This window comes from Drosophila eugracilis, unplaced genomic scaffold, assembly GCF_018153835.1.
Source record: "Drosophila eugracilis isolate 14026-0451.02 unplaced genomic scaffold, ASM1815383v1 contig_2088, whole genome shotgun sequence".
Lineage (NCBI taxonomy): Eukaryota > Metazoa > Arthropoda > Insecta > Diptera > Drosophilidae > Drosophila > Drosophila eugracilis.
In genome coordinates this window covers 6,879,808-6,906,870 of record NW_024572964.1, presented here as the reverse complement: position 1 = coordinate 6,906,870, position 27,063 = coordinate 6,879,808, and the positions used below count along the sequence as shown (strand labels likewise).

Here is a 27,063-nt window from a genome sequence, read left to right as displayed (position 1 = left end):
ATCGATCGGATTACCCGGCAGGCTTTTCAATTCAACACATCCTCCGGTCGCCGCTGCAATTATATGCTCGTACCCGCTCGCATCCAGATCGGATCTGCCACGCCTCCAACGATTGGGCGTGCGACGCCAATTATAAACGCAGAGATCCCAGGACGCTGACTTAAATAAATGCGCAAGTTTGAAAATTGAAAGGGAATTAGCGGTGGGCAGGCAGCCGATCTGCAGAAATATTGTGCATAATTATATGCTAATCCAATGGCATTGAATTATGTGCGGCCATGTGTGGTCACATACCTTCTTCTTTATATATTGAAAACTAGGGAAAGTAGAAGGAAATGCTTTTCAAGCGGCGCCTAAGCTGAATAATTGGGATTTCCAGGCTCCCTTTTTTCATCGTCGGTGGGCATCCCACCCGCGGTCTGTTTGCATTGAAGTCGATCATGTAAGTAATTTCCCCTGTCCGGGATTCCAGACCCAAAATCCAAATCCAAATCCACCGACAATCGGTAGGAGATTGATTACTGTTAGGAGTGTGATAAATCGTTGTTTTTATTAACTTTTTCGGGATGACGCAGCGAAATTGGCGCTGCATCTCCAGTCGCCAGTGGTCGGCACATGAATACTGTCGATCTGGAAATCAGATCAGCGTGATAATGTATAATTTGTCGGAGTGTTTTGGTATGCTCGAAACAAAGGCGATGCCATCGCGTAAGGTTAATTGAATTCGCTGGAGAGTTGGAGAGTGATTTTCTGCAATATTGAGACGGCCATAGGCCTTTAACATTTTGTTCTTTGAACTCAAACTTTTTCAAAATTGTGTACTTAATTTTCCGTTTTTGGACTTTGGCCTTTTATCATCTTCAAATCATTATCATTATCAAATTTCAAAATAGCAATACACCAACTGCTTTCAAAATTATATAATGAAAGAATCAGATAGCATTTTTTTAAATTTAAATAAGATTTTTGTTAGACTAATATTTTTATTCTATATTATTTTAATATGAATTCAAATTTATATTCTTCTCGAAGTTCCCCGTCAAGATAAAGTAATTAAAGTTAAGTTCAATTTGAACTACAAATGTTCAAATTGTCCGCCTATGTTTTACAAAGTATCGATATATCGATATCTTTTTGTTTAAACGCAGAATTGCTCACCCCGCGAGCTTAGCACCTAGATACCCTTTGGTCACATTGCAATCCGATTCCAAGTGGGACACGCTTAACATTTTTTTTTGCCAATTTGCCATTAATTCCAAGCGTCTCAGCTGTTCCGAAAAATTCGCAACCCAATTAAATGTGTTTAACTAGGCGTTTGTCGCAATCCGTGGATTTTAAAGGCTCTTAAGCGACTAAGGAAGCTTAGAACCCCGCTCTGTTGCAAAGATTGCACCAAAATCAGCGCCAGCGTCAGCAAAAGTTTCATTAGCAACTTGGTTATCAGCTGCGGAAACGAACTATAGAGTTGGTCAATCCACTAGACAAAGGGCAGAAACCATAGAAACTAGTTGCCATGGCGAGTCCAAGGACGCGACGAGTGCTCCAGGAACTGAAGCCTCAGGATGAGAACTCGGTGGGTTTGGTCCTTCACACATATGTCACTTCGAGTGTTTTAATTTCTTTGTTTTCAACCCACAGAAATGTTTTGAGTGCGGAACCCACAATCCCCAGTGGGTTTCCGTTACCTACGGCATCTGGATTTGCCTGGAGTGTTCCGGCAAACATCGTAGTTTGGGCGTTCACCTGTCCTTCGTGAGATCCGTTACCATGGACAAGTGGAAGGACATCGAGCTGGAGAAAATGAAGGCAGGAGGCAATCGCAATGCCCGAGAGTTCCTAGAGGATCAGGCCGACTGGAACGAACGGGCTCCAATCACCCAACGGTACAATTCCAAGGCTGCGGCTCTTTACCGGGATAAGATAGCCACTTTGGCCCAGGGCAAAAGCTGGGATTTCAAAGAAGCCGAAGCCCGAGTGGGCAGCACCAATAGCTACAGCGGAGGCGGTGGTTCCAGCAGCAGTAGCTCCCAGTCGCGACCCAGTGCAACAGGTTATGGCGGAAATGGAGGCTATCAAAATGGAGGAGGCGGCGACACTGGAGGCTATCAGCAGTACCAAACGCAGGAATTTAAGGACCAGAAGGAGGAGTTCTTCAACAGACGCCAAACGGAGAATGCTTCGCGGCCAGAGTAAGTTCTTTGTTACCTGTTTTGAAGAATTTTGCATAATTTATTTGTAATTTCAGACACTTGCCACCGAGTCAGGGCGGAAAGTATGCAGGTTTCGGGTTCACACGCGAACCCCCACCAAAAACGCAATCTCAGGAACTGTTCGACTCAACGCTGTCCACTTTGGCCTCCGGCTGGAGCCTTTTCTCAACCAACGCCTCCAAGTTGGCCAGCACCGCCAAGGAAAAGGCCGTTACCACAGTCAATTTGGCCTCAACGAAGGTAAGTTCTATATTTTCCTGAACTTGGTTCTTCATTTGCTTCATTTCTCAGATTTTGTTTAATTGAATTTTAATTTCTTTGAATTTCAATATAATTGCTTATATGTAGTAAATCTTTAATGTTGTGGAGTATTTTAAAATGTATTTAGAAAATGTATTGACATGTTACACATCCAAAAACTAAAAAATCGCTGAATTTAATATTGCCTTTCATATTATTACTCTTAATTTATATACTGATCTAGAATTTGCTTAAGGTATTATACTTCATATAATTTGAATTATAAAGTTTTTGCAATTTGTAATCCATAACTTAAAATTAAACTTTAAAGAAATCGAAATCTGTGAAAGTTGGCTCCCAATATTGATTTGTTTATTTAATTATCATACATTTTTATTTGTATAATTTGTTTGCGTATTTTTTGGTTGTAGATTAAAGAAGGAACTTTGCTAGATTCCGTACAAAGCGGAGTTACCGATGTAGCCAGCAAGGTCTGTAGTTGTAAAAGCTTCCCGCTTAGTCTTCTAAAGCTACTCAAAAACTTATACCCTTACATTATTTTACTTACCTTAGGTCACCGATATGGGCAAGCGAGGCTGGAACAATTTGGCGGGCAGCAACATCTCGTCGCCACAGGGCGGCTACAACGATCCCAACTTTGAAGACAGCGCCTATCAGCGCTCTAATTCGGTGGGCGGAAACCTGACCGGAGGATTGGGACAACAGAGCGGCGTTAGCGACAGCGACTGGGGCGGCTGGCAGGATACCGCCAACAACAAGTCGCATTTGACCAGCTCCAGTTCTTACCACAATCAGTTGAGTAGCAGCAGCGGCAACGCAACTGCAGGCCTCACCCGCGATGCCGATTGGTCTGGTTTCGAGTCGTCCAATTACCAGAGTGCGGAGACATCCTATCAGAACGCTCCGTCCGGCGGTTCAACGGCCCGGCGCAATATGAAGTTGCAGGACACTTCGCAAAAACTGAGCGAGGGTTTCGAAAACCTGGATGTAAAGAATGTAAAGTCCAAGCCAATGACAACCTCTTCGACGGGTAACAAAGCCAGCGCCGAGGACGATGCCTGGGACCTGTTGATGAACTAGAATCCGAACCGAGCCCATGCGATTGTATTTTGTATTCCATTCAGTTTGTTGTGTCTCCTTTGTTATGTGTCTTGATGTCTGGCCGAGGCTGTTGTGCGCGCATTTAATGTAACTAACTGAATATGTATTCCCCAAAACTACCGGCATGCTCCAATTTCAAACATAAAGTGCAACTATTCCCTTTTATTTCCACAGTTTAGACCAATTTTGTATAGATCTACTTAACGAATTACTTAGCTTAAAATATATACCAGGATTCGGAGGAATGCGAAATGAGAAAATACATATTATGTTAACAAGTGTAAAGACTTGCTTTGTTTTTGTCGGTGTATATAAAATGTTCTGTCTATCATTTTGTTTGCAGTAAAGACAAGCAATTCATTGACAATTTAAAATATTTATAAATTAATTTAAAATAATATGTGTGACCTTGTACATCCCAGGAAAATTGTGAGTCTTGGCTAAGCGAAGGCACACACCCTTCATTGGTATATATTAGGGTATTCCTGGGACCTTAAGAAGTATATCTAGATAAACTTTCGTGGTCACACTTTTAAACCCAAATTCGATTTCGCTAAAATTAAAGAGTTCTGTATGATTCGCTTTAAGTCATAAAGCCACAGAAATAGCGTAAAACCAGACGGTATTCTCTATAGCCCGACCAATAGGTAATGGCCATAAAACTAGTGTCAATGCAATGAAAGTTTATCGCTTTCTTTTGCATATCCACATTCCATTCGTTTGCTTGTGTGTGTGCATGAAAATCGAGTGCAGAATAAAATTTTGCCAAATTGGCAACAATGCGCTAGCGTTTCCCTAGAAATTTGAGTCACACCGGTCTGGAGAAACGCTAAGAAAAGCGGAGAATTTAGAAAAGAAGCGAGAAAGTGCATTGGAATACGGAGAATTGCTCGTTTTAAGCTACACTTGCAAGTAGAAAGTTCGAGTTGCTGAGGAAACTCTCCCTTTTCCCTTTTACCCCCACCCCGAATTTTGGAGACATGTGCGTGAGTGTGCGTGAAGCTGTGGGATTTTCAAGGTTTTCCGGAAATTTGTTGGCCTTCAAATTAGCAGCGAAATACAATGGGATGTTCGAGGACCTCAAATTGGCACCTCTTGTTTCCAGCCAAGGGGACTCAGGATGACTTCATCACTAGGAAATTCGATACTCTAAGCTTGTTTATTTATCTTTCGTCCAGACATAACACTAAAAAACTAATGTATACAATTCATAAACCCACTTTCAGGCCACCGATTTTCCAGTTATTTCCCCAAGGAGACCAAAATGAGCCGGCCATAAGAGCAGAGCAGCAGTTATCCCAACACGTAATCCCCCAGAGAAACCAAAAACGAGCAAACCAAGAGAAATCCTTCAGCTGCCTGTTCAAAGAAAAACTCAAGGTAAACTGTAAGCACGAGTGTGGAGAATGGTCAGAAAGCAAGTTGGAATCGAACACAGTGCATCCTTAGCAGTAAGCAAGCAGCAGGATCAAAAAGAGCAGGATTATAAGGTAGAGGATCAGAAGCCCAAGGATAAGGAGCACCACATCGACATTGACTTGACGCCCGATCCGGCCAGAAACTTTAACTTTGCCCAGCAAGCGCAGGCCAATTATTCCGCACGCACCCTAACCACCAACTATGAGCATGGCCAGAATGTTGGTCTGCAACATGCCCATCTTGCCACTAACACGCCGTTGCCATATGACCTGCACGAGGTCGCTAACTCCGGCTCCATCCTGCCAACCGAAATCCCCATCGAGGACGAGGAGCGGCTGGAGCGGATCTTCAACAAGTTGGACCGCGACGGCGACGGCAGGATTGATATCCACGACCTCTCGGCGGCACTCCACGAGTTCGGATTGTCGAGCGTCTACGCGGAGGTGAGTAAAGAGTACAAACTAGAATCTATACTCCAAAATATGTTTAGATTAGAGCTCGAAAACTATGAAAACTAAGTTTTAGCACATAAAATATTTGTTCGAAATTATCTACGGTTGCCATGACTTAAACAAATATGTTAACATCTCAAAAAGCCTTAACAGTTTCTTAAGGATAGACTATATATTTAACAAAATGGTAAAAGTTTCTTTTACACGTGCCCGGGGCTCGCCATTCTCTCGGGAATCTGCATTGCCTTTGTTATATGCTTTTCTATAGAGAACGAACAAAGGTAGAGATCAATAATATGCGACCTTGACGAGTGAATTTATCTGAGTATCTTAATTTATACATTGTACATTATTAGTTTCCCATGATCTGGGCAAAAAGATTTGGCACGGCTGCTGACCCTGGCCAACTTAACCCTATCAATGTGTCATATCTGTACTTGCCAAAAAAGGGCTCATTAAATCAAGAGAAATGTGTTTAGCCAAAAAAAGAGAATAAAATCTATTTTTAGACGAGCACAATATTTTCACCCGTAGGAAATGTTTTGGTATTGGCTATCAGATTTTGTTCGTGGTATTATTAGCTTTATTTACATTTCAGCTAAAACAAATAGTTATTGGACACGAAAATGCAAATATTAAGATTAAAATGTTTATTTCAAATGGATAAGTAAAAGTTATTTTACATTCAAGTTGGTTCTATTAGTGTTAATGAGGTTTGTTTAATGATTCCGATAATGTATCTTCATCCAAAATGGTTCTAGTAAAATCCTTAATCTATGTTTTATCAAGCATATATCATCAGATTGTGAAATGACATGCAACAAGTATTTTGAAATGTTTGAAAAGCAATCAGAATTGGATTAGCTGGTGCTCAGAGGGTTAATGTGCAGACGACTGAGGATAGTTTTATGGTTTCCGCTGGCGAAGCCCTCATGATACGGGAAATTGATTTGTTTTAACGATTCAGGTCGATACTCACTCTGGTCATGGGCTCATTATGTGCCAGGCCTGCGAAAGTGTGACATTAATTTCTAGTAACATTCCGGCCGTGAATCTAGTAATATTCCATAATTAGGGTGTGATAAACCAGCCAGTAATATTCCGCACTTTATTTCTATTACAGAAATTCCTTCAGCAGTCGGACAAGGATCAGAGTGGCAACGTGGGCTTCGCCGAGTTCCTGCATTATGTGCGAGAGCATGAGAAGAACCTGGTCCTGCAGTTCTCACACCTAGATAAAAACCGTGATGGTGGGTTATTGCTGCAATCTAACTCGAACAATTTTTTTAAAATTGAAATCATTGCAGGCAAAGTGGACTTGGAAGAGCTGATTTCGGCATTCAAGGACCTGGGCCTGGACATAGACTTGGACGAGGCTAGGAATCTGCTAACCAGGTTGGCTAAATATTCTGCATATACTTTTATGTCTTCTTATAAATACGATTTGTCTTCCAGAATGGATAAGGACGGCAGCCTGAACATAAGCTTTAACGAGTGGCGCGACTTTATGCTATTGGCGCCCTCAACGGATATTCACGACTTGATTAAATTTTGGCGGCACTCTACTGTAAGTCCTTCGAATGTTTATCCAAAACTTAGTTCTTAGTGCAAGTTCTTGAGTTTAAAAGCAGTAAGCAGTGGGTCTTCAAAGGGGACTCACTGCCAAGCTGAAATAGTTTTTGTTCTGTCGCATTTGTTTTTCTATACCCATGTACATTACATTTAGTATCTTTGTAGCTGTTTAACGTTATCGTATTTAAAACTAATTGCCAACTTTTACCCTTCTTATCCTCGCCCATATATCCAAAAAAAAAAAAAAAAAAAAAAAAAAATTAAACCAACAAAAAACACTCCACATCCTAACGATCTAAACTGTCGATTGTAGTTCCTACACCCACACTACTCCTGACTAACTGAGGAAGATCTGAAGGTACATATCCGTCAAGTTACATTTTACGATTACCATTAATATTGTTGTAGTCCCTCCCACGTAGAAGCAGGGCACTCGATAACACATACTACGTACAAAAAACACACCCATCCCACCCACCGAGAAAGGCTTTATCATCATCAGTCCCATTTGCTAATCAGCCACAAATTATATTGCCTGCATGTGTATTATTTTCGTTGTATTTTACCTTCACCTGAGAGAACATCGGCCAATTTTCGAGGACCGACTTGCTTGAGAGTTAAAGCTTTTCATATAATTGTTCGGACTTCTCTCTCTTTAATTCTACTCTTTAGTCGCCACTGACGTAAATGTTACAGTTATTTCATCAGACTTTTTAAACTGGCGCTTTATGGGAAGTCCGTTTTTGATATCGTTCCGCCCGCTTATCGGGATGATATTCACATTGTCATAAAGATCCAGCATTTTTGGTTACACAGCGAAAAAATGTTATATATTTAAAAGATAAAATGTAGGGTTAAGCAAAGGGATTTCTGACTCACCTTAACTTTGAGATACAGATTCTCCAATGTATTTCTATTCTCAGTATTTGTAGTTCTAGCTAATTTATATTATTTTTGGAAAACAGTTGTTAATTTTGTAAACTTAATTAACGTAAACAAGAACTTCGTGATTCAGCATGTAATGAAAAAGTGTTCTTGTGAGTTACGTGTTTTTAAGTGCTTCGTTTTAAGGTTCCATAAGTAGCTTAATGAATACTTGCCTAGGTAATCCATTTAACAAAAAGCTTTAAACAGCTAACAAAAACTTGAAGCTCTAAATACTTTTCAAATGAATTTTAGTTAGTCCAAAAATCAACTTCATTAGAAAATTAAAACAGAATGTCACCATCACCACTCTTTCCCTTGAATACCCGATTAATTTAAAAAATATCATGATAATACTTTAATATTGATAAGTTAAACTCGGGTTTTTGTTTTCTATATCATCGCATTATCTAATTTTTTTCCGTGTGCTGAGGCAGGTGACGATGTCATCGCTTTGTTGTCTGCGTAATCATTCTGTTTACTTTTATCATCTTTTGCTCACTGTCACTGTTAATTTCCACAATTTATATCAATTCCATGTAACTGGAATATCACATCATATAAACGCCTCTGTATTCTTAGCATTTAGAGGAAAAGCCAGATTTGTCGTTTGTCTGGAACAGCTTTTTCCAAATTTTAAATTATCAGTTGCTGTTTTTGTATGTTTAACTTTTACTGGCAAGTCTGCAGACTTGAAATCTTAAGGTCAACCGGCTCCAGAAAGATTGTTGTCAAGCAGACTGGCTTTGGCAAGTTCTCGGCAGCCGGTTCATTGTCTCTGACGTACCACCAGCTAGACAGGTCCCGTTTCTGGGCTATTTTTAGGAGCCGTGCAAGGGCACAGGTCCGGAGTAGCAATCCCCGCCTTGCATTAGCCTGATGAACAGGAAAAGTGAACGGCTGGCTCAGTCGAAGCCTGCGCACTAACTGGGCTTTAATTAAGTTGCTTGTAATATGATTGACATGTCTACAAATTGTAGGCCTTTTTGCACCGATAAGTTCTATTTATTACATACATTATTTGCTCTGTTGTTAGTGTAATGCGAAAATATATTTATGCTATTTGTACCCACTAATCATTCTTGGCCAAAGTCCGCAGTCTAGAAGTTGTAATTGTCGCGCACTTGCGATATTTTTCGAGAAGTCCACAGGCAGCTGTAAGCAGTGATTGAATCCCTCCGTCTGGAACGTCTCGCAGTGAGCTAACAAACTAAACATTGTATAAGTTTAGAGGCATAACAAAGAGTTATCTCAGTCATTCGACACGCAACTAGGACTTGGACAACTCTATTTAGCCAAGTATTTGGAAGATAATTGCACGACTGTTGCGCTAACATATAATTGAAGAGTGTTTCTGGGAATTGTTGTTTCTTACTCGAGAAATTGGCAATTTGATACCGTGGGGGCTCGTTAAGTAGGCAATTGAATAGCCAACGGTGCAGTTAACCACATGTATTTATTGGGCATCGTAAATTAATTCCAGCTTGTTAAGGTATCACTTACAGCTGCTGCTGGCACATCTCTAAACCAGGGGCCGGCCGTAAAAAATGGGTGTGTTTGCGGCTTTTCCTCGGGTGACTTTATTCCTTATCTCGGGCAATAGTCTAGAATCTTGTGGTCAGAGCTCAGTTTTCAATGACAAGCTACTTTTTTCTTTTTTTTTATTTTGGCTTGATAAGAGTTTGCCATTTTTATTTTGCGTTCTAATATTGCATATTTTTAAATTTGTTTTCTGTTGACGACACGCGAATAGTTCAAAACGAACCTTTTGGACTGCGCCTGGTCTAATCGGAGAACCTATTTACAAAAGTGACGTTTGAATACTAATGAAATGGAAAAAGTTTCCACCGTCTGTAAACAATTAAGATCACCTTTGGGTAGGAGAGAGCGTCTCCCAAGGAAAGAGCTAATAAAGTCACACGCCCGTCATGTGGCTATCAGACCCTCGAGATGGTGTTAAGTCAGTGCGATCCGGTTTGGCATGCGAAAAGTGGCTTTGTGATAAAGAATCGAAACGTGTAAACAATAACAGGCAAATAAATGCCAAAAGTGTCTGGCCCATTGACTAAAGGTATCATTTATTAGCTATTATTCAGATACCCCTTGTTTTGATATGAAAACAACGGAATATTCCCTTTAGGCTTTCCATTTTTTCCTCAAAACTCAGATTCGTAGAAATACTTATGCTTACAAAAAGTATTCTGTAAATAAACTATTTAATAATATTTTTTAAGAGAATTCTGATTAAGGGTAATGTTAAAAACAATTGTTTCTTGGAAAGTGCATTGAATAAGCCAGAAAGTTTAAACATTCAAACTGCAAAGAACATTTATCATTACTTTATTATAAACTCAATTCGGAGTTACATAACATAGCATTCGATTTCAGTTGTTTGAAACATATTTTTCTAATAATAACATAATTTAAATTTTATATTCTTTGACATGAATCCCCCATTATTAAAGAAAACTTCTTCTTACTAAGATAGGGTATGCATGCCTTCGATCCCTTATTCCCAGACAGACTGATTTTTCTTTTATTTGATTGTTTTGACTGTCACATAGAGTGGGGAAAATACGTCGAGGGGTATGGGTAGTGCGTGTCAAATAGGCCCAAGCAATGATAGCTAATTGGGAAGAAGCCGATTCTAGGTGGTGGAGTGGGTTTATTTTCCCACTGGTAGGGGTTGTTCAGAGGCCGCACGCGCGCTGTCCCATCAAAATGGGAGGGCAAAAGAGAGAGGAGGTAGTCGCAAAAAAAAAAAAAACTGGCCCACGACGACGAGTGTACTTTGCTCTCGGGAAGCTAGTATATCACGAAGCTTCGTGCGGCGATCGCCGTCGCTCTTTATGTCCCCGATTGCTCACATTCCGATTTAGTCTTCAGTCAGCTGGCTCCCGCGTTGGTTGTGCGCGCGTTAAATCCCAAAGCCTCTAAAAATATATTATAAAGGCCTCTGCACTGGAGCGTAGTTATATAATTGAGCTCGAGAGCTGTTCTCTTTCGCGACAAGTGTAAACACAATTGCAATCAAGCAAATCGAGCAAAGTCTGGCCGCTGTTAAAGGCCATATAGCATCTACAAGATATATTATATCAAAAGAAAAGTTATTGAAAAAACCAAAGAGAGCTGCACAAATATAAATTTTGTAACAGCTTCGAGTGAAAGTTTGCAATTGTTATTTTTTTGAACAGTGAAAGCCACATTCCGGCGCTAAAATAGGCGGAAACGGAAAACGGAGTTTGAGATCGGAAGTGAATCAGTGCAAACTAGACAAGATGTTGCGGAATAGCACATATCAGTACAATCTGCCCGTCGATTACCACAATATTCAGCAAATGGCAGTCGCTGGCGATATGATGGAGGATTTCGTGGTCATATTCCGCGATATGATGGGACGGGTACGTTGATGACAGGCCCCTTTATGACCTTTTTGTTTCAGGCCTGAGTTCTGGGAAACGAATACTTGTTTTATGGCCGAGTGCAGCGGAAGCTGACTCATTCCTCAATTAACGGCTGGGTTAATCTTATCGTTTGTGGTTTTCCCCTGGAAGTTTAGTGGGGATGTCCATTAGGGAGTCTCTGTTTTAGAGGGATTTACCAAATATTAGATTTAAAATCTGTCAATAAAGCAAAACTGATTTTAATGGCTTAAGTTTCAAATTCGCTTCCACAGATGCGAGCCGTTTCATTGATATTTTCTCCCTGCTCATCTAAAAATACCCTTCAAAATGGCAGCGGTTTAATTTCCATTCCGCTATTTAACTTCGCAGCTGTTGCAATTGTTCGCTGCACTTGTACTTACACAATAATTCATTTGGTGCGGCGTTGTGGTTTTGGTATTCGTGAGTGTGTTTTTTTTTTTAAGTTGCCCCATGGACGTTAAAGTCGCATAGCAACAGACGATCGATGGATCGATGGCGGGCTGAAACGAGCTCCGTCGGGTGACGTGCTGATATGGAACCGGTCTGCCCCCTCCCCGAAGACACCCTGCTGCACGAGTCTTCAGCTTTAACGATCGGCGAAGACGACATACTTCGCTCACACATACGCACATGTCGGTTGGCCTAAGATTTGCTTTTCGCGTGGCTCTCCCTCTACAGTTCTCTTTCTGTTTTTTATAAAATTTAAACTTGTTACCAAGCGCATGCAAACGTCACGCTTTTGTGCTCTTGGCCAACAGGGCGTATGTGTGTTAAAATTTCTCAACATAATATGAGTGTAACAAGTATACGCATAGTGGGCGACTGACTCAGCGCCATGTGATTCCCCTCCCGTGGCCCCTTAACCACATTTCGGTCAAGCCCCCACAATTTGAGTGACGTCAACAGTTTTCTCTCTTTATGAACGTGTTGATATTTACATTACACTGATGTTTACTTTGAAACTCGCTGACGTCGACGGGGTGTTTAAACCGCGTCAAGATCGCCCCAGCAAATTCTGCGTGAATGAGTCAAGTTCATCGGTCGGTCGATGATCTACTCTACCTATATACCTTCATGCCTTGAAAAAACTCAGATATCGGGCTGCCATAGCCTTCGTATCTTGGTTGATCGTTCATTGAATGGTGGTTACCTTGAATTTTTTATTAGTCCATGGCGCTTGTAAGTGGCTCTTTGTTGTCAAACATAGATTCATTCATGGTTTTCCAAAAACAAAAACCAGGCTAATCGTCTATTAACCTGTTTACTTCTTCTTACTTCTTCAAGACTGCGCTCCTTTCACGGCCATTTCCACGTTTGTGCGCCAAATTCACGGCAAATTTATAAATAGATCAATGTGTATAAAAAAAGCTCTTTTTTCGCAGTCATGTGACTCGTTGTTTAATACATAAAGTATATATAGTAAATCGGAAATGATAAATTCCATCAGGAATGACGTTGCATCCAGGGGCCAATTTACATTCCGTAAAATTTCCATCGCTCGTTTTGCGTTGGATTAAAATTCCATTTCGTTAATTGGCCAACTAATTCCCACTGAATTTTGCTGAATGGTGAGGCCATGTGATTGATACTTGCTAATTATGTGTGCAAACTGTGGGAGTCGGTTTAAATTTATTAAGTACACTTACTTAACCCATTCAGTGAACTTAACCCTAATTTTCCATCGTTATCAAAGGTAAAGCATAGCGAAGAGTCTCTTCCGAAAGTGTCATCGTGTGAATGTGATAAACACGCAAAATGATTTGGCATATTAAAAGCGGACGTGTTTACCGGGATATACTGGATATATCTTGTTTTGTCAAATAGATAAACAAATCACTTTAGTGCTGTTATAATTCGCATGTCTATTGTCCAAATTAGTTTTTCAATGTCAGATGAACATAGCGGGGGGAAAGTGTAATAACCTTTTATATTCGAACTGTGAACTTCTGGCAATTTCTTTTAAAACCTTCCAACTGGGATCAATCGAATTCAGTTCGGTTTTTGCTCGCACGAAAGCTTTTAGACATCACAAGACTTGATAATTGTTATCAATTTCAGACAGCTTTCCGACTATCAGCGGCATTAATTCGGTTTAAAGCCAAAAGCTGTGCAATTCATAGAAACAAACAATATTTCATTTCATTGAGGCCCATTCGGCGTTAGTTTTTAAAAGAGATCTGCCAAATTGCACAACCAATTGCTGGCTGACAAAGGCGAGCCAATTATAATTATTTTCGGGGTGGGGCACGTCTAAAGACAACACAAATCGGGAAAATAAAAGTACATAGTTGCGGCACGAAGTCGATATATAGCTGCACGAGCTGCAAAACTAATGTGAATGATATAACATTTGTTTACGGCTGGTTGCATCGTTCTTTCTCGCCCGCTTCCGCAATTCTCACTCAGCCGATGGGGATTTTAGTGGCGCGTGTGGATTGCGTAGTTCTCCCATCGCATCACTCTTTTGCATTTTGCATTCTGCCTTCTGCACTTGCAACCTGCATTATTATTTAATATTACAGCACCGGATAATAGCCACCATTTGGTTATATCTAAGAGAGACCAGTCAGTGGTTGATTGATTAGATCATGGCGCTAGAGGTTCTCAAGGCTGACTTTGGGGAAGAAATCCAAGCATGTCGTCGTCCTGAAGAAGTTGTGGTAGTTCGTATAAACTAAATTACCATTGGCTATGATTATGTATTTTATTCGCCAATGAGAATGGAATTTTAATCTTTCAGTCGTTTTTGCTTGAATCTAATCTAAACGTTTGTTCAGAATGCTTTCATTCCATTCAATATAGATTAGTTTAAAATTAGACTTATAACTACAAACCCGAAGTAAGCAAATATTCTAACCATGAACCTTTTGATCCTTGCAGTACCTCGACATTGGCGAGGATATGAATGTACCTGATGACTTCACACAGAAAGAGATGCAGACGGGCCTCTGGTGGCGACACTTGGTGGCAGGTGGCATAGCTGGAGCAGTTTCCCGTACATGCACAGCGCCGTTGGACAGAATTAAAGTGTACTTGCAGGTGAGTTTCCCACAAAATACAAACTTTAAACCGCAAATATTAACAAACTATTTCCCTTAACCAGGTACAAACGCAAAGAATGGGAATCTCAGAGTGCATGCACATCATGCTGAACGAGGGCGGATCGAGGAGCATGTGGCGAGGCAATGGCATCAATGTGTTGAAGATTGCCCCCGAAACGGCTTTCAAGTTCGCTGCCTACGAGCAGATGAAACGATTGATCCGCGGAGACGATGGTAGTCGGCAGATGAGCATCGTGGAGCGTTTTTACGCTGGCGCTGCGGCAGGCGGAATTTCACAGACCATCATCTACCCCATGGAAGTATTAAAGACCCGTCTGGCGCTCAGGAAAACGGGTCAATACGCGGGCATCGCCGATGCAGCTGTGAAAATCTACAAGCACGAAGGAGTGCGCAGCTTTTACCGCGGCTATGTACCAAACATCCTGGGAATCCTGCCTTATGCCGGCATTGATTTGGCGGTATATGAAACCCTCAAGAGACGATACATTGCCAATCACGACAACAACGAGCAGCCTAGCTTCCTGGTGCTCCTGGCATGTGGAAGTACTTCGAGCACACTTGGACAGCTCTGCTCGTACCCGCTGGCCTTGGTGCGCACTCGGCTACAGGCACAAGGTTAGCATTGCTACATTAATGTGATTTCTTTTTTCTATCTTTTAATCGTATTGCTATAATAATTTTCTCTCATTTTCTTTTGCAGCTGCCGAAACAATTGCCAATCAAAAGCGGAAAACGCAAATACCCCTGAAGAGCAGCGACGCGCACAGCGGCGAGGAGACGATGACGGGCCTGTTCCGCAAGATCGTGCGGCAGGAAGGTCTGACGGGACTGTACCGTGGCATTACACCAAACTTCCTCAAAGTCCTGCCGGCGGTGTCCATCAGCTATGTGGTCTACGAGTATACAAGTCGCGCCCTAGGCATTAAGATGTCGTGAGATGTCTGTCTCAATCTCGATCCGATCAGGTTAACTCGGCTCGGCCCGGCCACCTGGCAACGGCCCCGCTCTGCAGGGCGGATCGGGCTGCGGCCGGGTATACGGCTGGTGATCCAGCTGACGCTGTGCTCCATTTTGTATAGTAGTAGCGGTAGGTTAAGTCGGCGCGCTCGCCACTCGCTCTCTGCTGCAATGAGACAGTCTCGTGCTGCTTTCCTTAAGTGTAAAACAGGCCTCTTCCATGTTCTGGGTTAACCTCTTTAAGTTTTTATAGTTGAATTAGTTTGGTTATTTTCTTAAAATACAAAATAAGTGATACTATGGCTAATTTATTTATAAATGCGAATGAGAAAATGTTACATTTTGACGCGTAGACGACGCGAGCTAATCCCACACATTTCTTAGGCTATCCTGCGACCTACAAGTAGGTTTAGGCCACTCTATCTGTTAAGTGCTAATTTATTTACAATCATACGTAGACTACTACAACGTGGGCTATCGCCCTCAGTAAACTGCTAAAAAATGAAAAAAGGAAAACAAAAAAAAAAACCAAACATACCAAAAACGGAACCGGCTTCGAAAAGTTTCACGGATTTTTCAGTTTGTCCCATCCGACTGCTTTCGAAAGCGAACTAGCGTAATTCAGAGTGAGCGAGTCAGGCTGAAAGTGAAGGGGAATCAGAAATCTAATCGACGGATATTCGGCAGGCAGCGTTTTAAGCTTAAACACAAAAGACATTAAAAACTACGATGTACTCGTTTTTGCTTAGATTAATGGATTAAAACAAAATAATGAGAAACACTTAACGTTTACAATGTGATGATAATAGTTTATAATATACACATATATACATATATACCTACTATAATACCGACTTGTAAGCTTCTCGGAGCTGTCGCAGCTGTCTTGAACAAGTTCGGCGGCGAGGCTGAAATTTTGTAGCATTTTATTTGTTAAGTTTAGTAACACTTTCTCTTAGATCATATTTGCAATTTGAAGCCAACGAGATTAATTGTGACTAAAGCTAACAAACAAAACAAAAACAAAAACAAAAAACACAACAAATACCCATACACATACACACAACATGTAATTTATTTTATACGAGTATATCATTGTGAATCTGAACCCGAACGCAAAACCGACCAATCTTAAGTTCAATCCTATTTTTATATACATTGTAACGGTTCTGAATTTAAAAGTATATGTATAATTTTTACCTTACTCTTAATTAGCCAATTGAATTTTGTACGTCTTAGTGAAAATAATGACTTTAAATATGATTTTTCATTATCCCAAAACAAGAATATGCTTTACCACGGCACCGCATTTTTATGAAGTCTATATCATCTGCCCCATTTAAATAGTCTTGATCATTGAAGACCACGCAATCATTATTCGAGCAAATAAATACAAACATTAAAATGAAATCGAAAACAAAAATTGTTTATAATTTTTTAGTCATATATTCTAATTCCTAATTTCACAGGTTGTTCTGATACACCTAGTCAGAGATAATTTTAAGTTTATCCCCAAACATTCTTATGGCCCCTGATATCGGAGTGTCAAAGGACAATGTTGATTAAATACTCTTCTACTTTCTTTAAGGGTTTTTCCAAACTGATAAACTAATGGTTGACAAAGTGTATCTAGTCCATGAGAAAATCTATATATATATAAATTAATGAAAATTTAAACTCAACTTGAATATTTTCCAGGCAAAGAAAATATATACTTAAAATATTTAACTACGAATATATAACTATAAATACTCTGATATACATATTGTTATATTTTTGTACGTTTAGCTAATTTTTAAATAAATTATTTAATGTGATTTATAAGCCCGATTCCAGTTACGAATAAAATGAATATTATAACTGATCGCTTGCATTTTAAGTGGAATAAAGTTTATGAAAACTCTATAAAGTCAAAGAACAAAATGTAAATATTTCTATTTGTTTCAAGAAAATAAATGAAAAAACTTTAAAACGAAACTTTATCGAAAGTGAACACCGATGACGACTGGTACTAGTTCAGTATTTATTCCGAATATTTATAATGCGGCTGAACTGAACGATCAGTGCTATTTTTGGAGGGCGAACGTCCGCCAGCTGTTTTCAATACTCAACGGGGCAGTGTGGTGATCAGAAAAGAAGATTTTTTCCAATCCGTTGCACCGAAAATCTGAATTAGATTTTATATAATTTAGATCAATAATGGAGTTTGACACCACTTACCATCAGATCTGCTCCGCGCAGACCGTTCAGTCGGAGAAGAGGGGATTCTTCAACGAATTCTGCGGGGATGTACGGGATGCATGTGGCGACAAGTGGCTGCGAAACTACTTCGGCAAACTGAAGTCCAATGCGGCTCGTGTTCTGTCCATCTTCAGTGATCGCGAGGTGTGTGATCCTGTGCTCGGTGTCCTGGAGCATGTACAGCCAGTCTTTAAGCAGAAGGATGCCCTTTTTTCCGCCCAAAGACGTGCTCAAGCCGATAAGTTCTTTCTGATGAGTGGCAATGGCGAGAGCGAGGAGAGCAAGGAGCTTCTGCAGCAGGCTCTAATGGCCGCCAACCTGGCCATAATGAGGGCCCCAGACCGTAATGCCGATCCAGTCATTGATGATGGCCTCTCCTTGGCATTGGCCTATAGGTCAAGGGCTTCGATTCTGATCCGCCTAGGCGAGGGTGAGGCTGCTCTAAGTGACCTGAAGTTGGCTATCAACTTTGGGCTGGATCTCAAGTCTAGTGTGGATTACTACTGCAAGATGGCCAAAGCTTATGCAGGTGGGTATCCTTCAGATTAACTACGTAGCTTGGGGTAGCTTCTTAAATTTGTATCTTACAGTCATGGGTGAGCCTGCCCGTGCAGAGATCTCATTAAAGATTGCCGAAAAGATGTCGGGCTCCGATCCCACCCACATTGCCCTATGCAGGACGGAAATTGCTGCCGTGAAACCGATTCCTAAGGATGCGTCTTCAGAGAAGATTCCACAATTGGCACATGGCGTTAATCCTGAACTGAGTAGTGCCTCTAAGGTAGTGAGGCTGGTGGAGACTAAGGATAAGGGCCGTTTTGTGGTAGCCAACGAAGGTCTAAGAACTGGTGATACGTTGCTCTGCGAGGAACCAGTGGCCGCTTGCCTGGAACCCATTTATTTTGGCACCCACTGTCATAATTGTTTCAAGAGGTGAGATTAGGTCCATCCTTTAGAGGTAACCTTGTTTAAAATTCCTATAAATTACAGACTGCACACCCCAGTCTCCTGTCTTCATTGCTCTGGTGTCGCCTTCTGCTCTGCTCAGTGCATGGGTGAAGCCTGCTCCGGTTACCATCGTTTTGAGTGCGAGTTCATGGATTTGCTGATCGGTTCCGGAATGTCCATCCTATGCTTCATCGCACTGCGAGTTTTTACACAGGCACCAAATCTGGAGCAGGGCTTGGCTACTGCCAATATGCTTTTTGATCATATGTGCTCTCACGAGGATGAGCGTCAGCCGGAGGATTACTTACAACGATCACTGATGGCTGGTTTTCTGATGCGAATTCTACAGAAGTCCCTGTACTTTGGTCGCCGGAAGACAGAGGGGGTGAATCCCACGGCTGTAGAACTACAGGTAGCCACCGCCTTGCTGGGTCTGCTGCAGGTGCTCCAATATAATGCCCATCAGATATATCAAACGCAAGTCACTGAAGAGCATCGATTCGATGGTAGCAAGACGGTGTATTTGGCCGCTGGCCTTTATGGCACCGGTTCCTATTTTAATCATGAGTGCTGGCCCAGGTTGGTTAAGTATAGAATTGTCTCTAGACCCTGCATTTCTGAATATGAATATTCATTATTAAAATCATTTATATTAACTCTAGCACTGCTTGCCATTTTGTCGGCAAGAAACTGGTTCTTACGGCCACTAAGCCACATCGTCCCAACGAGATTGTGGCTGTAAATTACGGACCAATTTTCATCAAAAATAACTTAAAGGAAAGGCAAAGATCACTGCGAGGACGGTACTCTTTCAACTGCAATTGCATGGCCTGCCAGGAGAACTGGCCATTACTCCAGAAACTGGACAAGCAAGTTCGATTCTGGTAGGTATTTCATCTAAAATGGAGAAATATATCTTAATATACATTTTTATTGCAATTTAATTAAAGGTGCACTTCAGCCAACTGCGTTAACCTTCTTAAGTTCCCCAAGGATTTGGCTAAGGATGTTCGTTGTCCCCGCTGTCGCAAGAACGTCTCTCTTAAAGAAAGTGTAGCCAAGCTGATCAAGATCGAGGAACTATATCGGGAGGCTGCACGAGCTATGGAAGCTCAGAAGACCAGTGAGGCTATTGAGCTTTTCAAGGAGGGACTCGAGATGTTCTTCCAGGTGGCTGCTCTGCCCCACAAGGACACCATAGTGGCACAGCAATCGCTTCATAAATGTTTGTCCGACACGGGCACCACTTTTAAAAAGGAGGGAAAATAAAAAACTAGTCACTTTTTCATGTATTATTAAATTGTTTTTTCTACTTGAATACAAAATAAATTTGAATTAAATTATGAGATGGTTTAATCTTTGATAAAATATGTGAAAACTTACTTGTTTGTTTTTTTCATTTTAGCTAAATGTTATCCGTGAGGAGAAATTTTTAAAATTTCCTTTAGTTTTTCACTTTTTAGTCCAATTGCGAATTTAACTGCCAAATTTCAAATTCCATGTGTACTAAAAACAACTAGCTCTGTAAGCGCTCTGTTCTATTACAGTTGATGTTAAGAAAAGGTAATGTTTATGGTATATTTCAACGTATAAGTTACGGTCACACTTTCGCCGACAGCATTTGTTTTGAAATATTTTATTTTGTTTGTCTGGCAAAAATGTTTAAAAAACTTAAGCCAGGTGAAAGTGAAGAAGATGTCCTACGGATGGCAGCTGAGTTTAATGCGGAGAAAAAGAAAAATCCTAGTTTCCAGCCTGCTGCGGCTTTTGTGCGTATGGATAGAGGTGGGTTCATATTTTTGATTTGTAAGAAATGATAAAGTATTCTTTACTTATTATAATTGATAGCTCCAAAAAAGTCCGTGTTTGCCCAGAAACGCGAGCAGGCCAAATTGGGACGTGTAACCTCTGCAGCAGTTAAAAAACAGGAGCAGATTATACCGGCAGCCAAAGAAACCCAAACTATTCCAACAAGTGTCTTGAAAGAAAGTGTAACGCATGTCAACCAAGTTCTCCTTGATGAAATCCAGGAAAACATTCTAGGCGATATAAAAGGCAGTAAAATGGACCCTAAATTCCTATGCAATGTATTGGGTGAACTTGTAGAAAGAACTGGAGGGAGCAATAGGCCTGCTTTCCAGGAAACCCAACAGGTTACATTAGTTTATCAAAAACACGTTTTTATAAAGTAATAATAACCTTTCTTATTTTAGGCTAAAACCAGCAAACCCCTTAGCATTTTTGCTAAAAAACTTTTGGGAGCAAGTTCAACAAATCAAGAAGTCCCAAAGAACCAATCTGATTCAGCAAGAATTGAAAGAAGTTCTATAATAAAAGACGCCAAACTGGGACAGGAACTGCATCAGGAAAATCTAAATGTTCTTAACCAAATGAGCGAACAGGACATTTTGGCGGAGAAAGAAAAGTTGCTGGCTTCTTTAGGTAAACAAGTTGTTGTAGAAAGTTTTTTCTTATAATTATACTATAACGCTCTGCAGATCCTTCATTGATTGCTTTGCTGTCCAAAAAACGCCAAGCCAGCCAAAACTCTATACAAAAAAAGGGATCTCCTAAATTAATTGAGCCTCCACCACAGCCACCGATGCCCGCGCTGGCATCTAAAGTTGAAGATCCCCATATTTCATTTCTACCCGACTCAAATCCAGCCATTGAACTTTTGCAACAGAGCGACAAAGGAAATTGGGTTAATTTTAATCTCGTGGAAGAACACAAATTGGCGTGGATGCGTGATATTCCTGCTAAGATAAGCGAATTGAAGCCCGGAGAGCAGTTCAATGCTCGCTTTGACTGGAAAGGAGTACTCTTACCTCACTCGCTCAAGGAGCAGGAATCTTCAAGCCATTTAGACGAACGAGAGCTCTATTTACATGGCGAGGAAGCAGATCGACCAGGTTATGCACTTCAGGAGCTGTTTCGATTGGCAAGGTTAGCGTTGGATGTTTTATATAATAATGGGTATTTATTTTGATTTACTTTTCCAGATCCACTGTTTTACAGCAAAGAATATCTGCCTTTGGGGCCATAGCTGGGATCTTCAGCATTTATAACCAGGGTTTCTATGACCAAGTATTGTCACTACCAATATCAAAAATATTCTTTCTACTACGTTTCGGACTCGATGACAATGCCACCGCTCAACTGGAGGTAGTAAGCCGAGCTTTGGCCAACCTATTTTATAACGAAGCGGATGAAGTGCTTCTTGATCACATTCACGATAATGCCTACTGCCATTGGCAGCCCACGCTGCAAGTTTTGGGAAACGGCAGCGATGATAAAGAGGGAAATACTGATACCAATTCTATAGCTTTTTTGCAAAGTTACATGAAGCTATTGACCTCCAGTAAATCAGTTCGAGCAGAGGTGGATGAAGATTTTTCGGAGAGTCGAATGTCTATGGATGACTTTCAACTAGCTGAAACCGATCTTATAGATTGCCTGATTAGAACAAATATATTGCAAAGGATCCGGTAAGTAATAAACATATTAACTATAGTTTTCCCTAATAATTATGCATTTTCAGTTATATCTTTGAGTCTGTGAAACCGGATAATAGCACAGTGGAGTCCTGTATGAAATTACTTATAAGGATCGCTCGAACAAGTGTCAAAGTGGCTCGGCAATTAGCAAATGAAAGTCAACTTTTTGATGTGCTTTTCAGCCATTTTCTACCTTCCTCTTCCAATGGGAACAATCAGTTTTATGGCCAGCCGCAAATTCTTTTTCTAAAACTAGTTCGGGTGATGATTTGCCAACATCTGGAAATAGCCAAGAATCTTTCTAAAGAAGTTCTTATTGTGCGGCTGAAACAGTACTTGTTCCTTGAAGATAATAAGGTTTGTATACGCATTTGTTAATGAAAGTTTTTTTTTTATTTATGGAAATATTCTTGGCAGGTTCACATGGTGCGCGTTCAGATCGAGTCTTTACGCATCCTGCGCTGCCTCCTGCTTTTGGGGATCGTGGATCGGGATGTATTCAGGTGGGTAAACTCTATCCAAGTAGCACTATAATCTCCTCCCATATAAACCGACCATTTACATCGATGTAGCACTTGACAGTTTCATAGGCGGTTTCACAGCCATCTTTTCCTTCTAAAGGGGTTACAAATTATTTAATCCTTTCTCAATTTACCAAAACTCTTTACATACTCTTAGTTCCACATGAGCTGACTAATCCATTAATGGTATTGTGTATTTCTTCTGGCACAACTTCTAGAAGTGCCTCCAAATGCATAACGTTCTGGGAGTCAATCTATAGGACAAATAATATTTAATATAAAATCACTTTAGAGAAATCCAGAAGCTACAAACCAATCCGAACATATCAAACATGCAGTGTAGAAAACAGTTGACATTTGGATCAGCGGGTAATACTCTTTTCTTTATCGACTGTTCCATAATTTCTTTTGTTTCGGAGAGATGAGTTAGTTTTGTCTGAGGTTTCAAAAAAAAAATGCACTTACCTAAGGAAGCTCCTGTTTGGTTTAAGCATCGCAATCGCAGTTTTTTCACTTGTTTTATGATCATAGGATTAATTTCTATCTATCAAAAACAAAATTTAATTAAAGTTGAAAACTGCTTTGCGAGTACTTACTCCTTGATTTTCAGGAATTAAATTATTTACTATGAATAATGCTAGTAGAAGTCCAAACTGCCAAGTCGCCATTATCCAAAAGATTTATAATCCGTCCTTAAAATTGCTTAAATAAAACTGAGCTTTGTTTAGGCAGCAGCTCATTTTTATAGCCCAACCAAGTAGCGACTGCTGATAATAACTGTTATTGGGGATAATTTACAGGCAGTTCCTGCCCGCACTTCGACAGCTGCTGGACTGGCATGGAAATCACTGTGCTTTCGATGGAGTAGGCGGATCGGGGCTGGTGCGCCAACACGCAGCCGCCCTGTTGGTGGCACTAGTGGCCAGTGGCGAGAGCGGAGCATGCGACATTGATGCACAGAAGTTGCTCGTAGAGCCGCTTAACAACTGCTGCTGCGGCTGGGTGCATTCAGCATCCCGCATGGAGAAAATCAAAGATGTAAGTTGTCTTTATATAAATATATAAATAAAGTGAATTGATTAATGAATCGTTTTGGCCACTTTTTCAAATACTATCATAATCCCAGTTTAGCCAGATCACCCTTCTGAGTGCTGTCCTATATGCCGTAGGTTGGTTTTCTCGTAATAGCTACTTAGGAACCAGCAGTTTCCAGCCCTTCCTGCGCAGTATCCTGCCGAAATTTGTACAATCCAGCGCGTTTATAGCCGCCGTTCACGACATAACGTAAGTTAAGCATTAAAGATACCTGTTAAATCATACTTTTAATTGCTATTTTCCAGGAAGGGATCCATAATGATGAGACGCCCTCTTGATCGGCGCCACGTGCACGCGCCGTTGCCTAATGTGGGCTCAGTGCTGATGCACGACTACGGGCCGCAGCTGATTGTCAGTGAGACGTATCCGGTGCACCTGTTAAGTAACCTCTGGGCCCTCCTCTCCATTTCGTTGGAAAGCAGCGAGAAGGCATTGTTCGCCGCACTTATGCAACCGCCGGTGCTGGAACCTTTGTCAGAGTATCTGCGCCAGTTAAGCTCTAAACTGAATCGTGTCCTGGCCACAAACTTTTTTGCCCGCAGTGAGCTAAGATTTATACACCAATTGCTGACCACGGACGGAATGGAGACCTACTTGGAGCGCCAGCAGTTACTGCAGTTGGTCTATAACTACCTTTGTTGTCTGTCCACTGCCCATGCCACACAGATTAAAAGTATCTTCGAGCGCTTCATCTTTAATGAAGAGTTTGTTAAATTGGACGAGGCAAGCCTTAAACTGCTGCAACAGTCCTGCATGGAAATGGTCTACCCACACATAATAGCTGTAAGTATTTTAAATATTAGAAACCCATTATTGATTAAATTTAAATTTTTATTTAGGACAATTCGGAGCCGTCACTATCCTTGAGCTATACCCAAGCACCCATCCTTCCCGCCGACTGGCCTTTTTTCCAACTGCGGCTTATCCTTAGCAATTACTTGCAAAATGTGCAGCAGCAACCGGCGGCAATATACTCTGGTGAGTTAGCTCACTTCCACGTTTGCTTTTCTTGGGGATAAAATATATACATATATTTTTTTCTGTGAAAAGAAAACCAGGTGGTTCGTATGACGCTGACTTTCGTGCGGCAATTGGAACGAGAGGGCCTGCAGATTGTTAGCCCGCTGGAGAAGCTTATGTATTTGATGATTGCGTTCATGGGTCCCGACTCACAGTTTCTGGCACCGGATTTGCATGAGCTGCTGCATGATTGCCTGACGGATTTCTATAAGCAAAATGCCAACCATGACTTTGACTTTGATGCAGAGCTGGTGGATAAGGCTAGATTCGAGCCACTCTACTATCTCTTTGTCGAACACTTTGAAGCGGCTAGCTATGGGGATGAGCTGTTCAGTTCACTAGTACTTGTGCCATTGGCCCAAAAGTATGATAACAAGTGGCGAAGGCGTCTGTGGTCGGAGCATGTGCAGGCTGTTCGATTTATAAACTGCGATGAGAATTTGGTGAGTTCAAAAATGATATAATTTCAAAAGAAGATGAAGCTAATGCTTTAATTTATTTCTATAGCTGATGGGCGGCTTGTCTGCCTATTTTGAACCCGTGGAAACGGAGTCTTCACTGGTGAAACTGTATGGCGATGCATTGGAGCAAAAGATGGTTCGTCCTGGGAGCATTGCTTATCGGATAGCTCAGCACCACTTCAACCACTCGACGTCGGTGCATAAAGCCAAATTGTTTTGATTATCTGACCAGTAATTGTTGATAGTTCTAGTAGCTCTTCAGAGTGGTGAAACTGCGATAAAGCCATTTAATTTTGGAATCCAAAGTCTTTCTAATGTGACAATACTCTATTTTTAGCACAAGCTGATTTGGGTAAACTTGCTGACTGTTTAAAGTGATACCTTGGAATAAGAGAATGAGAGGAGTTGATTGATATTGACATTGTAAAAAGAATATTGAAGAAGCTCGTTAAGTGAAGTTTAAGTTAAGTTATATCATTATTTTTAAAGGTTTCACTGTTTGTTTAACTGATAGTTCGACCTCAAACCATTGGGTATTACTGGGAATTCCAGATCTAATAGACAGGTCGTTTGTCATTATTAAGTTGCACTTTGGCGAGTATGGTCATGGATATCTGGGGCGAATAATTAGTTTTTGCGGCTGTACTATCGTTTGTAAGTTCCCATTTGTTACGTAACAGTGCGTTGGGACTAATTACGACAAGCAAAACGTAAACTGGCCCTGGCAGGCTGTCGGTTGCAGAGAATTTCACTATCGACCTCAATTAATTAACATCATTTGACTTATTGACACATGGGCCACGACAAACTTGCCTCCTCCTTTGCGACTATCGCTGAGACCGTAAGCTTTGACGGCTGATAAAATATATGTAATTAAAACGAACACAATTGAGGGGCCAGTGCTAATTAAATCATTTGATCTAAGTACTCGTGCATGTTGGTTATTTGTTACTTTCCTATATATGCCTTGGCCAGTGTTTCAGAGGCGCACACACCCACACTTGGCAAATGGCCTGTCACGGGGCTTTCTTTTGACACATGGCGTATGCGCAACATTAGGGCACATAATTCAACTTTCGCATGATTTACAGTCATCGTTTTTTTTTTTGAAGAACGAACCTAACACCGCGAGGCGTGAGTCTATGAATGTTTATGTGATAATTGCTATTAAATGGACGCTAATTATTTGATAACTGCTGGGGTTAACGCTGTCGGTAAATATTTGCAAAGACCTCATAAATTTAACCAGCGCTAATCTGTTAAGTCAACTGAAATTAAATTTCGATCGAATGGCCTATTAATAGGCTGTACAAACTTGATTGCCACTTCAAAAATCAAACTGATATAGAACGAATTGCATAAATTCTATAATCTCAAAGCTAATTGCATGCTTATCATTGATTTCTTGAAAATTAATTTTTCGGATTGCGGTTTTATGAACTTTAGAATGATTTATTAAACAATAATGTTAATGTGGAAATGAAAAATCTTTTAAAAATAGACTCCAACTGTTCGTAAACTTTATTCAAAGTTTATTGTTAAAAAAAAGGTTTTTCCTTTACACAACAAAATCAATAAAGTGGGGCAATGTTTTTGTTTGATAAGGTGCCAAGGTCTAACAGAGTTACATTTGCCCACTTGGAGGGTTGTAGGCCAAATTCACAAGGCATTTGTATATAGTACGAACGCCGGTATCCGGAGGTTCCCGCTTATCTTTGATAAAAACATTCGAAATACTAGATAGCGAGCACCTATTTATTGGACGCCCTCGATATGACTGCGCTTGCCACTGTTAATAAAAACGTATTGGCCTCAGTTGGTGATCATCACGTCCAAATATTTGCATGGCATGCACTTGACAAAGAAACCGGTTTTGATTGCTACCCTCCTCTTGGGA

General features: G+C 40.8%; 5 protein-coding genes across 8 annotated transcripts; 4 read left to right on the top strand and 1 right to left on the bottom strand.

Annotated features, from left to right (window-relative positions):
• Nucleotides 1–1,205: 1,205 nt before the first annotated feature.
• LOC108108206 (ADP-ribosylation factor GTPase-activating protein 1) lies at nt 1,206–3,857 on the top strand. Of its 2 annotated transcripts, XM_017216163.1 has the most exons (5): nt 1,206–1,573; nt 1,639–2,189; nt 2,246–2,450; nt 2,882–2,941; nt 3,024–3,857. In XM_017216163.1, exons 1-5 carry the CDS (start codon nt 1,514–1,516, stop codon nt 3,549–3,551), a joined length of 1,404 nt encoding a protein of 467 aa, XP_017071652.1. In that variant the 5' UTR covers nt 1,206–1,513; the 3' UTR covers nt 3,552–3,857. The 2 variants fall into 2 exon arrangements, with proteins under 2 accessions (XP_017071652.1, XP_017071653.1); XM_017216164.1 differs by lacking the exon at nt 2,882–2,941.
• A 240-nt stretch (nt 3,858–4,097) lies between these two features.
• LOC108107916 (probable calcium-binding mitochondrial carrier CBG00135) lies at nt 4,098–16,793 on the top strand. Of its 3 annotated transcripts, XM_017215736.2 has the most exons (8): nt 4,098–4,219; nt 4,799–5,434; nt 6,567–6,693; nt 6,751–6,838; nt 6,899–7,010; nt 14,245–14,403; nt 14,468–15,041; nt 15,127–16,793. In XM_017215736.2, the coding sequence occupies exons 2-8, from the start codon at nt 4,979–4,981 to the stop codon at nt 15,360–15,362; spliced, it is 1,752 nt and encodes a 583-aa protein (XP_017071225.1). In that variant the 5' UTR covers nt 4,098–4,219; nt 4,799–4,978; the 3' UTR covers nt 15,363–16,793. The 3 variants fall into 3 exon arrangements, with proteins under 3 accessions (XP_017071225.1, XP_017071226.1, XP_017071227.1); XM_017215737.2 differs by lacking the exons at nt 4,098–4,219; nt 4,799–5,434; nt 6,567–6,693; nt 6,751–6,838; nt 6,899–7,010 and adding an exon at nt 10,806–11,340; XM_017215738.2 differs by lacking the exons at nt 4,098–4,219; nt 4,799–5,434; nt 6,567–6,693; nt 6,751–6,838; nt 6,899–7,010 and adding an exon at nt 13,938–14,027.
• Nucleotides 16,794–17,437: 644 nt separating this feature from the next.
• LOC108107915 (SET and MYND domain-containing protein 4) lies at nt 17,438–19,872 on the top strand. The gene is made up of 5 exons (XM_017215735.1): nt 17,438–18,153; nt 18,215–18,557; nt 18,615–19,151; nt 19,235–19,456; nt 19,523–19,872. Exons 1-5 carry the CDS (start codon nt 17,583–17,585, stop codon nt 19,839–19,841), a joined length of 1,992 nt encoding a protein of 663 aa, XP_017071224.1. The 5' UTR covers nt 17,438–17,582; the 3' UTR covers nt 19,842–19,872.
• A 299-nt stretch (nt 19,873–20,171) lies between these two features.
• LOC108108174 (RNA polymerase II-associated protein 1) lies at nt 20,172–25,629 on the top strand. The gene is made up of 13 exons (XM_017216116.1): nt 20,172–20,357; nt 20,421–20,725; nt 20,786–21,014; nt 21,071–21,518; nt 21,575–22,060; nt 22,114–22,426; nt 22,487–22,572; nt 23,391–23,628; nt 23,717–23,874; nt 23,931–24,468; nt 24,525–24,663; nt 24,736–25,148; nt 25,213–25,629. Exons 1-13 carry the CDS (start codon nt 20,231–20,233, stop codon nt 25,384–25,386), a joined length of 3,654 nt encoding a protein of 1,217 aa, XP_017071605.1. The 5' UTR covers nt 20,172–20,230; the 3' UTR covers nt 25,387–25,629.
• Nucleotides 22,440–23,307, bottom strand: LOC108108175 (general odorant-binding protein 69a). The gene is made up of 5 exons (XM_017216117.2): nt 23,187–23,307; nt 23,056–23,134; nt 22,904–22,995; nt 22,742–22,844; nt 22,440–22,684 (listed from the first exon to the last, which is right to left on the bottom strand). The coding sequence occupies exons 1-5, from the start codon at nt 23,256–23,258 to the stop codon at nt 22,584–22,586; spliced, it is 447 nt and encodes a 148-aa protein (XP_017071606.1). The 5' UTR covers nt 23,259–23,307; the 3' UTR covers nt 22,440–22,583.
• Nucleotides 25,630–27,063: the final 1,434 nt, after the last annotated feature.